This window comes from Kalmanozyma brasiliensis, assembly GCF_000497045.1.
Source record: "Kalmanozyma brasiliensis GHG001 unplaced genomic scaffold PSEUBRA_SCAF2, whole genome shotgun sequence".
Taxonomy (NCBI): Eukaryota; Fungi; Basidiomycota; class Ustilaginomycetes; order Ustilaginales; genus Kalmanozyma; species Kalmanozyma brasiliensis.
Genome location: NW_015961959.1, coordinates 434,823 through 447,474, shown reverse-complemented (window position 1 = coordinate 447,474; position 12,652 = coordinate 434,823). Strand labels below are relative to the sequence as shown.

Genomic DNA, 12,652 nt, shown 5'->3' with positions numbered 1-12,652 from the left:
TCGAGTCCCACCCTCCTCCGCTGAGCACAGAGTTGCCTGCTGATCAGAACGAGTCGGGCAAGCAGCTCAGCGTCCCAGCTGCAGGACCGAAGTTGCCATGATGGCATCGCAACATCCCTCGAGCAGGGCGACGTCGCTCAGTGTCGACCGCTTCGCCAGCGCCAGCGATCGTCGTCATTCCTCCTCGTCATCCTCCCGCCATCAGCGTCCACAAATCAACGACCGCCCTATCACACTGTGGACGCATGACCCGCCCAATTTCTCCCGAAACGAAGTTGTGCTCAATCCAGAGTACTCGCTGCCCCGCGTCACAGAATCTGACCTCCTTCAGCTCACTCTTCCTGCGGGCTCGAGACTGCCACACAACAACATCCCCTTCGGTCCAAAAGATCGACGGCGCAAGTTCTCCACCAAAGCCACCTTCGTCTTTCGTGCTGCACAGGCGACGGCCGATGCTGACTTCGTTGCCCGCCAGCCGCAGCTGCAGATCAGCGTATCCAAGAACATCGCCAACAACTATGGCTTCTACAATCGTGCGGAAGCTGTTCTCTCGAGAGTGTCCAAGGACGACTACACCATCGACCACGTCGAGCTCTACTTCCGAGATCAGTATGTCGGTCGTGCGGAAATGTGGAGAGTCTTCCAGAATCTCGAGGATACATGCGTCTACTGTGGACAAAAGGTCACCCTGGCCGGCAGCGTTCGGGCTACCATCGGTCGCATCTTTATCAAGGAGAAGAAGGTCACCAGCGGCTATGTGTCCGCATCAACCAAAGCCATCTTCCGATCCGAATCAGCAAAGTACAACCTCTTCATTCAATTGGCACGGGAGATGTGGGAGTTCGACGAAGATGGAGAGATCTACTACGAAAAGGCACTCCAGGGCTTCATTCCGGAGCTGCTCAGGCGATGGAGAGCAGTACCAACCAACCACATTCTCACTGTCATTTTGTTTGCACGAGTGCACTACGACGAGACAGAACTGCATATGCTCGAGGGTCCAATACGTCAGGATCAGCGAGGTAGGTATTACATCGACCATTACAAGGTCGTGGTCGATCTTGAGTCCAACTGCAACTGGGATGCGGTCATGACGACGCTCAAGGAAGAGTTTTTCCGATTCCAGCACGACATATTGCTCCTGCGTCGGCCCATCTCAGGCCCAGCCGCATCTCACGAGGAGCTCCACGCCGAGCTCATCCGCGATCGCGTTCACATGGCAGGACGTCTCTCCTACTCGTACGAGGGCAATCTGCTGGAAGCCATCAATCTTGCCTTGAATCCGTTCGACGAGCACTACATCGACCGGGATCTCAACCGCACAGGTCTGTCCATGGTCTTTGTCACGGCAGGTACGGGTCACTTTGACGTCGACAAGAAGCTCCTGCGTGTCACAACCGAGCGCATGATCGAGAACGGTACCGGCTTGGACTTGGTATGCCTCACCAAGATGCCGCTTCATTCGGTGCCCCTGTTCCACTTCAAATCTCATTGGCCGGATCCAAGCGAGCTCAAGCAGAACGCCGGTAACAGCCGTACTCAACGTCGACCTGCTCCTGGTGCAGGGCCAGGGATGACTGTGCACCGACCCGGTCAGCCTCCTCTGCTATCACGTCACTCCTCGTCACGCCTGACTGCAGCGACCTTGGCTGCAGCGAACCCTCCAGACCCGCTGTACTTCGATTCCAAGAAGCCAGTGGAGGACGAGGAAGACTTCTACTCTATGCCGCACTGGATTGACTGCTCGTTCTACAATCTGCAGCAGGACAAGCCTTTCCGTGCCGACCGTTTCGTACCTCGTTGCAAGATGTACGAAGTGCAAATGATGGGCATTATGGAGAACCAAATCTCGGACATCGCCATCCCTTACCTCGACCTCAAGCAAGCGAATAAGTCTTCGTCGGTTCAGTCTTCATTCTACTTGCCACGGTATATCGGTCCCGTTAGCTCAGGGTTCCAGTCGGAACCACGAAACAGCGAGCTCTCGGATCTGGCGCTAGGCGGACTCTCGCCGAAGCAGCAGAGGCGAATCGCACGAGAGCGCTTCGATGGTGACGTCTTCAAAGACGTTCCGCCCGCGATCAAGCCACGTTCTGCGAAGCTACTCGCGTCCGGCGCAAGTGTGAATGTTGACAGTCCTGCCGGTAGCGAGATTCACAGGCCCGGTCTGCGCCGCAATCCAAGCTCGGGATACGGAGGCGCACCAACGACGAACGCCAACTCCGCTGCATCCTCGATCTCGCCTGGTAAAGCAGTCACTAGCAGGCCAACACCCGGTCTGCCCACGCGGACGTCCAAGCTGGGTCGTGAAGCCTTGTTCCGTGACGAAGAGTCGGAACGAGATGGTTCGGCAACAACATCACCGGACAAGGGCCGCTTCACGGTGCTCGAAGAATCGCATACAAGACCTCCGCTGGCGAGACCCGTCTCGCAGATTGTTACTTCGTTCAGCAGACCACAATCGCGGCCTGGATCCATTCGATCGGTCAACACCTTCTCGCGAGGTTTCTTGCCGCTGGAACCGATCGGCAAGGCCAAAGCTCTGGTCGCCTCGACTGATGCGGTCTTGTCCGCGACTTCGCACGTGTTTGACGAAGAGGAGGATGCAGACGGCGGGACAAGCAAGCGAAGCGAAGCCGATGACAGTGTCAGCTCGCTCAAATCTCCTGTGCAGTATAAGCCGAAAGGCTACAGCTGGCTGTGGAAGACGTTGACCGGCTCGACGCCGTCACAAGCCACGAGCTCCGAACATGTTGCGGTCAGCAGCCATGAAGACGGAGGCAAGGACTTCTCGACGCCTGCCACACGTAGTATGCAAGAGGTGCTGAGCGCTCAACTGCGTCAGCAGGCCGGCGGATCGAGCAAAGGCAGAAGCCCGGCACGGAGGCCGCCTCTGTCCAGCGCCATGGGTCGCTCAACATCGCTGCTTTCTGTCCACGAGGCGTCCAGTCCCGCTCCCATCAAAATCCCTGCGCAACAGACACCACGGACACGACAGGAGCAGGAAGCGGAGGAAAAGATCCTCCGCGATCAGGACGCGTACGAGCAGCAGCTGGAAGAAGAGGAAGCTCGCCAGCGCTACGCACAACGAGCGCAGGTCGAAAAGCAGACCCTGGTCAATCCGTCCAATCCGAGCAAGAATCTCAAGAACAAAACATCGCAGCTGCTTCGATGGCAGCACCTGTTCCCGAGACGACTGAACCACCACGCTGTCAAGTGGCGGTCGATGACTACGCCAGCATGTCTGCCATTGACCACGCTGTATCTGCCGACGGAGAGCGATCTGGCGGCCATGTGGAGCGAGCATCCTCACACGACGTCGATCTCGGCAGAAACCGCCTCATTCCTGCTTAAGAAGTCGAGCTCCACGCACCCGGCCCTCGCAGTCCTTCGCGAGATGGCCTATCACCGTCTGGCTCAGGGTTATCAATTCATCGTCCCAGCAAGCAAGCAGACGCGCGCTGTGTCGAGTCGCAAGCTCATTGATCCGAAGCACTTCACGCTGCGATGGCCGTCCGAACTCCTCCAGCCTGGCAATCTAGCGACGGGCAACCCGATCTTCCTCAGCGTCACGAATCAGATTCACCGCATCTCCTACGACAGGTCCACGTCAGCGATCAATGTCAAGAGATACGTTCGCAACACGGACTACTCGACTGATCCGGTTGATTATCAGTGCTGTATCTGGCCACGACACTTGCCCGGCTATCAGACGGTCACGGCGCGGTTCAATTATCCGGATTCGTCTACCTACAATTGGACCTACCTGGACTCGCTGATCGCCGGATACGTCGACGAGAAATTTGTCGAGTCCCTGCGGTATTGGCGAACGCGATTCGTCTTGGTGCCCTCTGAGGGCTCGCCGCCGCCGATGAAAGCGCCGACGGGTGAAGATTTGGACGACGAAGAGATTCGCCTCATTGGAACGGACAAGCTGGCGGACCTCTTCCACCGTGCTCGCTTTGTGCGCAGCAAAGAGGAGCGTGATCAGATCCACGTTCAGCGATTCTTGCCCACCTCGCTCGATCCTGCCATGTCACTGCAGGACGAAGACTTCATGAAGCAGCTCGCTGAAGAGAATGCTAAGCAGCGTGCGCAGTCGGCGTCCAAGAAGCGCCTGCACAAAACACTCGCTGGTCGTGCGATCGACGCGGTGGCAAAGGATATGCGATCCGGCGGGCTCGTCATCAATGACAGGATCTGGCACAGGATGCTGTACTCGGACACGTTCACGGGAGCCGATATGGTCTCATGGATGTGCAGCGAGTATGCAGATGTGCGGGCAAGGGAGGACGCCGTGGAATGGGGCATCAAATTGATGGAAGAGGGATTGTTTGAGCACGTGCACAAGGTACACGGCTTCTTGGACGGACACTACTTCTACAGGCTCAAGAGTGAGTATGCTGGTACGAGAGGGCCGAAGGGGTGGTTCAGGGGCACTGACAGCCAGAGAGGTTCTTTCGCGGACAAAGAAAATCCGATCAGGCCCTTGGTCCATTCGAGCAGCACCCAGTCCGGGCTGAACTCGGGCGAGGGCAAGAGGCTTCCTTCGAGCGAGGTGACCAGCAGCAGCGGTGGAGAGAGGGGCTCAAACGCAGGCGCAGCCACATCTTCGAGGGCTTCTGCAGGCGGACATTCGCGCAGCTCATCTGTGCACCATCCTCATCCGCCCTCTTTGACGATGTCTTCCGGCGCAGCGGGCGGCAATTCCTCCAAGAGGAAGAAGAAAGTGCAGCTGTCGCGAAGCATCGTCATCGATGTTGATTCCGGTCGTCGCTCGGATCGCGCCGAAGTAGCGTTCCTCCACCACGACATCGCACACAATCCCGCCAATGGCTTCAACTTCCAGATCCACTGGCTCTCCACGTCGGCACGCTTCATCGAAGACACGGTGCAAATGTGGACCCGCACACTCGAGCGCTACGGTCTGCGCCTCATCGAGGCCCCCATCGGCCAGATCAAGGACGTCTCGCTGCACAACCCGTTCCAAGCGCCCATGCAGATCGAGATGGCCCTTCCCCCACCCAGCCCGGAGATGTACAGTGCGCGCCTACCGCGGGGCACACTGGGCGAGCTGTGGTTCGAATACGCCCTCCTACGCAAATTTGGCTTCGTGCTCGACCAAGAGGCCAGCACCCGCTATCCACGCGATGTCGAGCTCACCTACAGCAGCCGACCGAACGAGTTCGAGTACAGCCAGTTCGTCCATCGCTCCGGCGTAGCATTCGTGCAGGTGCTGGGCGGACTGGATGGGTTCCTTTGGCTCAACAACCGGCTGTTCAACAGTCATGCGCATGGGAGCGGCAGGCAGCACGCTAAGCAGGAGGGACCAGACGCGGACAAGTTGCGGCTGGAACTGACGCGGTTTTGCGCGGACAGGGAAGAGCTGGAGCGGTTCTACAGGTCCACCTTGGCGCAGTTGCTGCAGGTCGAGCGCGAGGGTCTGGTGGACGAGTACGTCCGCGGCGCGTTCCAGGAGGACGAGGGAAGGAGGAAGGGTAAAAGCAGACAAGGGAGCAGTCATTCCAACGTGAGCGACGGAAGGAGCTTTCAGGGCATGGCTCACATTCAGTGACGATCATCCATGATCTATCTTGCATTGCAATCCGATTTTTTATCACTGGTCAAGTGGGTGGTGTATCTAGCACTCAAAGATGCGTGCAGTCGAGACATTGATCCGGGACCACTTCTTGCCACGCACCACGAGCTGCCAGAGGAGCAGCTGGGGCCATTGGAGATGGTAGAGTGCGAAAAAGGGCCACGGGTCGTCCTTTGCGAAGCTCGGATCTGTGAATGGCGGGAGCGGTGCCGATGCGGCTAGATCGTATGCCGCCACGCCCGTCTTCCCCTCGGCCGTGGTTGGAATCGAGATGACCTGCCCGACTGGTGCCTCACTGTTGGACCAAAGCGGATGCACCAGGCGCATGATGGATTGCACCCATGCAGCCGAGAGCAGCTGCGCCGCAGGCAGGATGCGAGCAGGCAAATCGTGCCCGATCCAACTCTGGGGCAGCGTCGCATCACCCACATAGGCCTTCTGAAGGAGCGACTTGGCGTGGTAGAAGCGGACGCGGCTGGATGCCCAGGTCGGCGGAAGGGCGGTTAGCGCATCTAAATCGGCCTGCGTCGCCAGCTGCGTCTCCGGTGGACGCTCCATCACCGGCAGCGAGAGGGCCGAGAGGTAGGACAGCTCGTCCATCGTCTCGGCTTCCTTTATCGAGGGACCTGTCACTTTGAGAGAGTGAGCTTGCGAGGCAGGGACGAGCGCCTCGCCCAGTGCGGGGTTACCAACGAGCAGGCAGATGGCGGTGTGAACGCGCGGGTTGCACTCGATCGCCACGAGTCGCGCTTCTGTATCGCCGGTAGCGGGCTGATAGATGAAGTCCATACTGAATTGACCGGTAATGCCGGCTTCGACGGGGGCGTACTTGCCGACCAGCGTATCGCGGTTCCACTGCGTGTCCCGTGTCAAAGGGCTCAACGGCACAGAGGACCGATTGGAGGTAGCACCCAGCTTCGCTAGCCGGTACAGGAAGGTCGACGTCCAACGCAACGCCAGCTCGCCGACAATGGTATGCGACGCCGGATAGTACGTCATGAGCATGTCGTTGCTCGGACAGCAGACGAAGGCGGTCAGTTGGCCGTCGACCACCGTTGCGTGGGTACACCATTCCGAGGCTTTCCCGCCGTCCCTTGCCCCCGGTGCTGCGGGTCGATCCCCGATGAACTCTTGCAATATATATGGCGTCCGTACGCACAACGGGATGGAGAGATTCGAAAGGCGATGGCGAGTCTTGTCCCAGTCCGGTCGATTTGTCCTTGCGTCTAGCAGCGGGTAGAGTGTCATATCGGCCCGGCCGATGTCATCCAGCTCAGCGGCGCATTTGAGGATCGATCGTGGGTACCCGTCGCTCTGCAGCTTTGCAATCGCTTCGTCGACCGAGAACACGATCTCGCTGCGTGGCGCGGCCATGTCGAGACGCTGAAGCAGCGCGATGAAGCGATCCTTCTCGTGCAACGCTTCGACGAGTTCGGGTGTCTGGATCATGCTTCGTACCCTGCCCTTGGTCTTCTCCTGCAGGATCTGCGCCGCGACCGCATCCGCACCGGTGCTACCGGCTCCGGAGCAAGGAAAGAAAAGATCCACCTTCTCCTCCAATGCGACCCGCACCAGCGCTTCGATGTAGGGAGTGACAGCGTGCTCGCCCTTCTCCGCCGTCGAGCTCGCTGGCAGCGACGAGGACGGAATGAGGTGAAACTTGGTGACAGAGTTGCTGAAGCGAGTAGCAGCAAGATTGCCCCACCCCTGCTCTTCGACGAGCACGACGTTCCATCCGTTGCGCGCGAAGGTGCGGCAGATGGTGAGCGACTTCTGCATGCGCGCACCGTTGACGAGGACGGTGCGCCGCGAGAGGGTGGGCAGGTCGTGACCGTTGGCATGGCGCGAGACCGAGTATCGGTTCGAGTTGATGTTGGATGCGGTGTGGGATGCCGAGTGGGTGAGGGAGAAGAAGAGCGAGATGAGGAAGGAGATGGGTGCGAAGAGGAGGGAAAGGAGGAGGAGGAGGAGCGTCGAGAGCGTCGATTGGACGCGGTTGGGGAGTTGCTGCGCCATGGTGGATGGGTCGGCGCGGCCTCCGAGTAAGGGGAGATTGGTCTATATGGTGTTGGTGGTGAGAGAGGAAGAATTGCTCTATCGGGCTGCCGTTGAGGGGCGTGCAACCGTGATTCAGCGTTGAGAAGAACGCGGATGACCAAGCTTGGGCCACTCTCGTTCCAGTTCTGCTGCAGGCTTGACAGATCGGCGCTTCATTCCGAAGGACCCTGAATTGGTCCAAGACTGCAGCAGCGCACCGCGTAGATGTGGAGAAAAATCGAGGCTTGACGGCTGCACCCTTAGCTCACCTAGCTTGCTCTTCTGCATCGAATATGTGAATGTCGCGTGAGCCGTCAGATGCTCTTCAGGCTGCAGCTGCAGACAAGATCTTCTTTCGGCTCGGGACAGGAAGGATCATTCGGGACGGGTCGGGTTCAGTCTCTCACATCGAAGCCGAAGTCTGGTCCGTATCGGCGATGTAGAGACCCGATACCCGCAGATAGGCGGCAGTGAGTGCCAAAATGACATGATTTGCTTTTCTTCGCCTGCAGAAGGCACCATGCAGAAGCGAACTCGGATGAGCCAGAAACCCTTGTGCTCGGTGCCGTCGCTTCGACACCAGTTTAACAAGAGCTCGGCATCGCCCTGGTGATGATTGCCAAGTCGGGGCTGAGCAAGATGGATGCGGTGATCGTCTCGGGAAGCCTTTTGCTCCAATGTACCTGTTCTGACCAGTTGCGATGTGATGCATGTGGGCGTTTGTGTGTTTGCACGTCACATCACGTTTGCAAAAGTCCGACAAAGTAGTGAAATGGAAGCTGAGGAAAGCGTGCCTGAAATCTTGGATAGCCGAACTGGGGCGAGAGAAGAGCGAGACAATCAAGTCGGCGGCGCAATGATTTCCAGAAAAAAAAGTGAGTCTAAAGTCACATCATTCGATACGTGATGGTGCCGTGGAGAGAGCTTAGCCGATTGGGATGCTACTACGGTGCTGACTCTTTCGGCTAGTTCCATCCGAGAGACGGCACAGCTTTCATCGTGGTAAGCTTGGTTGACAAAAGTGCTGCTATCCTCCCATCCACCGTGTCCAAGCTTGCTTGTCAACCTTCATATACCCTCCCGACCCACCAAAGCGTTGCATGAAACCATCCGCATCTGCAACCTTCCTCCTGACCCGGTCACGCCCTTCAACTTCTCTGGCACATTCACGCTCTCTCGGCCTGAACTTCGTTGCAGCAGACCTAGCCTGCCTTGCTCGTCGCCAAGCCTACCTTGCGCAAGCCTCTTCGTCCAGCGTCATTGTCTCGCAAAGGTCACACTCCTCCAAGTGTTGTAGCATCGACACCATGGCAACTTCGTCAAAGCCAGGCCCTTCGGGCACCGAGCCCAAGACGCCCGTCTACATCCAGGAGGTCACCCCGGGGATCACCACGTTCGACTACCCCTTCAGCCGCTTCGGCATCCTGCCCATCGGTGGTCGCAGCATCGCCATCAAATTGCGCGATGGTCGTCTGTGGGTGGTTCCCTCTACGCCCTTGGACCAGCCTACCAAGGCCAAGATCGATTCGATGGGTGAGGTAGCCTACCTCGTGGCGCCAGACAACGTGCACCACCTTTTCCTCAAGGACTTCCACGCAGCATACCCATCCGCCAAGGTGGTCGGCACCGATGGTCACGAGGAGAAGCGACCAGATGTCAAGTTCAGCGGCATCTATGGCAAGGACCCTCCCGACACACAATACGGCTACGAGTCGGAGCTGGTGCCCCAGTACTTCGCCACCTTTGCCAACAAGGATGTCGCGTTCCTGCACAAGGACAGCAAGACGCTCATCACGGCCGACCTGCTGTTCAACCTCCCATGCCACCAGCAGTACCGCAACACGCCAGCCGGTAAGGCTACGTCTTGGATCCCAGGCATCATCTGGTTCTCCAAGCTTTTCAACCCCTACGCTTCGTTCCACAAGACCTTCCTCGGCACGGCGGGTGTTGCGAGCCCCATCCCTGGTGTCGAGAAAGGCGGCTCGACGCAAGAGAGGAAGAAGAACTTTGCGGAGGCAGCCTCTAATGTGGCCAAGTGGGACTTCCGCCGTATCATCATGCTTCACGGTGATATCATCGAGAACCACGGTCAAGAGGCATGGCGCGCTGCGTTCAGCAAGTACCTCGACGCCGAAGGCAACTCCAAGTTCAAGTCGTCGTAGGCAGTGTTCTTCTGATTCGAAGCATGTTCCGTTTCTCGTCCGTCATCGATTACCCCTCTCGTTCACTTCGCATTCGAGCTGTTCAGCAGCTCTGGCCGTGATGCCGCAATCGATTCTGTCACCAAGACCACAGACTGAGCCTAGGACTGATGTCGTGTGAGGCTGGCGAGTGAGCAAGAGATGTGCAGCAACCTTATCGCGATCGCGACGAGGCCCGATCGGGGGAAGGCTATGTATCTTGCCCGTGACTTTTCACGTTCCAGGCCCACGCTTCGAGAGCGACGTGCGTCACCGCTGTGAGTGGCTCGGGCCAACTCTGGACGCTTGGCTGAGAAGAAAAGGCGAGACAGAGAGAATTGAAATTGCGTATCAAGCGAGGGCGTCTGGGCGTAGGCGGGATTTTCTTCTCAAGACACAAGTTGGGTGGAGGCGATTTCATTTCGAGGTGAGGTCGAATACAACCTGACGCTTCATGACAATACAAATACTGCTGGCTGCATTCACCAACTGAAGGAGGCGTCATTTGGGTGGACACACCTCCAACCAGCCCACGCCGTGTGACTGACTGACCGACTGAGCGAGCGGCGCCCGGTGCCTGTCGAGCTGTCACCGGTTCCTGTTCCTCCCTCCCTCTTTTGTTTCGAGTCGTCATGACCTCAAGCCGGGAACCGCTCTTTGGTCACACCTTGCACCACACACTCTCGACGCCCTGCTGAGCTGCTACTGTAAACTTAGCCGACACTCTGTAAGTTGTGAACCGCATACTGCGTGCTACCCTTCCTCTTTCATTTCACTCTCGCCGCCCGCTTGCACGGCTCTCTCTGCTCAGACAGACGCTGTGAACCGCAGTCGCCTCGAATACTTCCCCGCACTCTCGTCTTCCATCGTCATCATCCTTCCGCGCCATCTACCTTTCCCTCCCACCAACCTCTCCGCCATTGATTGTTGCATCTTTCTTCCCAAAGATTTCGCAGCTCGTCTTGGCTCATCGTCATCAACCCACCAACAATCGCTCCGGTTGCCAGGACCCATCAAGCTTATCCCCATCGCTTACGCCGCAACTTCGTCTTACCGCTTCTAGCCAAATCAGGAGGCAAGCGTCGTCTTCGGTCGATTTTTAGCGTCGAATCGTTGCTGTCTCAATTCTCGTCAATCCGCAAACGCTCAACAGCTCTGATCGGTCGCCATGTCTGTCGAGTGCGTACAACTCACATCTTCATAGGTGTCCAGGTCAATGCATTTGCGGCAGTCAATCTTTCAGGAGGCGTCTGTTATCATCGCTGCAGCTCAAGGGTCGGCGGTTCGAACCCGCTGATCACGCCACTCCACAGAGACGAGCCGCAATGCTGATCAGGCGGGCCTGCAATGATCACAATCGCTGACGTTTCCCGTTTCTTATCCACATTGCCGCACTTCCTACGAACAGACTCAGCCCTCACGTCCAGCTGGGCTTCCCTCGTAAGTAGATGAATGGCGCATCTCTTTGGTCAGAGCCCTTGAGAAGCTTGCTGACCTCATATCTGATGCTTCTGTACTCTGCTGTCGACTCTCATTACAGGCCCTTTGACCCAGCTCGTCAAGCGCACCTTGACGGTCTCTAACCCCAACAACCAGCCTGTTGCCTTCAAGGTCAAGACCACCGCTCCCAAGCAGTACTGCGTGCGTCCCAACTCGGGCCGTATCGAGCCAGGAGAGAAGGTCGAGGTCCAGGTCCTCCTCCAGCCTATGAAGGAGGAGCCCCCTTCGTCTGCCAAGTGCCGAGACAAGTTCCTGGTTCAGTCCACCATCATCACGCCCGACTTCGAGACCGCCTCGCTGCAGGAGATCTGGCCCCAGATCGAGAAGGAGAACAAGTCGGCAATCCACGAGCAAAAGATCCGATGTGCATACTTGCCCGCTACCACAGCGCCGCTCGCCGAGGAGGACGAGGGCAACCAGAGCCAGATCAACGGCGACGACAAGTACAGCACCGTCCGAGGTTCGCCCAACGGTGACGAGAGCTACCAGTCGTACAACCCCATCGCTGCTGCTCAGAACGCATCTGCCAAGACCGACGGCTCGTACCCTGTCAAGGCCAAGGAGGCGCTCTTTGCCGCTGGTGGTGCTGCTGCTGCTGGTGCAGGTGCCGCGGCTGTTGCTACCAAGAATGCCGGTGCAAGCGCTGTCAACGGTGTCACTGGCGGCGGCAGCTCTACTTCGTCTGGCGGTAAGGACGTGTCGAGCCTCTCGCAGTCCGAGTTGCAAGCGGAGGTGACCAAGCTCAGGAAGGAGCTCGAAAAGGCCAGAGGCTCGTCCGGCAACACGCAGACTGCCTCTGCCGACGGTGTGCCCATCCACATTGTCGCCGGAATCGCCTTTGCTGTTTTCGCCATCACCTATGTGATGTTCTGAAGCGGTCTCGACTTGTAAAACCGGGAACAGGTGGGGCCGTGTCAGCAAGAGGCACCGGTTTCACGTACCGCCGCCACAAGAGCCCCCGTCATACATTCCAAGAACAAGCAGCTTGCTCGCAAATCACATATACACATGTTCAAACACAATACCTCGTCGATCGTATTCGCACCCTCTTTGTTTCTTCCTTGTCCATTCTTTCTCTGTCACTGCCGTTTGGTGGTGGCATATGCTTGTTCTGAATCCAACAGATTGACACATTCTGTGACGATTTGCGAAGCAAGCTGCGATGAACCGAACGCGCTGTGGGAAGTGAGACCGCACAGCCGGGCGGATAGACCTCGACCCGTTGTGACTGCATCAACAAAGCCGAGCGGGAAGGGACGCGACAGGCAGGCCTGGACGTTGCGCCCTCGCCCGGCGCTGACACACTTGCTCGTGCTGCAAAAGCAGACCTCATTGT

General features: G+C 57.9%; 4 protein-coding genes across 4 annotated transcripts; 3 read left to right on the top strand and 1 right to left on the bottom strand.

The window, feature by feature from the left end:
* Positions 1–100: 100 nt before the first annotated feature.
* Positions 101–5,575, top strand: PSEUBRA_002663 (DEP domain protein; the record flags this gene model as incomplete). The annotated part of the gene is made up of 2 exons (XM_059464870.1): positions 101–4,394; positions 4,473–5,575. 2 exons carry the CDS (start codon positions 101–103, stop codon positions 5,573–5,575), a joined length of 5,397 nt encoding a protein of 1,798 aa, XP_059320698.1.
* A 66-nt stretch (positions 5,576–5,641) lies between these two features.
* Positions 5,642–7,615, bottom strand: PSEUBRA_002662 (uncharacterized protein; the record flags this gene model as incomplete). Its single annotated transcript, XM_016437052.1, has 1 exon — positions 5,642–7,615. One exon carries the CDS (start codon positions 7,613–7,615, stop codon positions 5,642–5,644), a length of 1,974 nt encoding a protein of 657 aa, XP_016292566.1.
* A 1,328-nt stretch (positions 7,616–8,943) lies between these two features.
* On the top strand, positions 8,944–9,798 carry PSEUBRA_002661 (uncharacterized protein; the record flags this gene model as incomplete). Its single annotated transcript, XM_016437075.1, has 1 exon — positions 8,944–9,798. The coding sequence occupies one exon, from the start codon at positions 8,944–8,946 to the stop codon at positions 9,796–9,798; it is 855 nt and encodes a 284-aa protein (XP_016292565.1).
* Positions 9,799–10,984: 1,186 nt separating this feature from the next.
* PSEUBRA_002660 (MSP domain protein) lies at positions 10,985–12,189 on the top strand (the record flags this gene model as incomplete). Its single annotated transcript, XM_016437078.1, has 3 exons — positions 10,985–10,995; positions 11,225–11,256; positions 11,357–12,189. The coding sequence occupies 3 exons, from the start codon at positions 10,985–10,987 to the stop codon at positions 12,187–12,189; spliced, it is 876 nt and encodes a 291-aa protein (XP_016292564.1).
* Between the last annotated feature and the right edge of the window lie 463 nt (positions 12,190–12,652).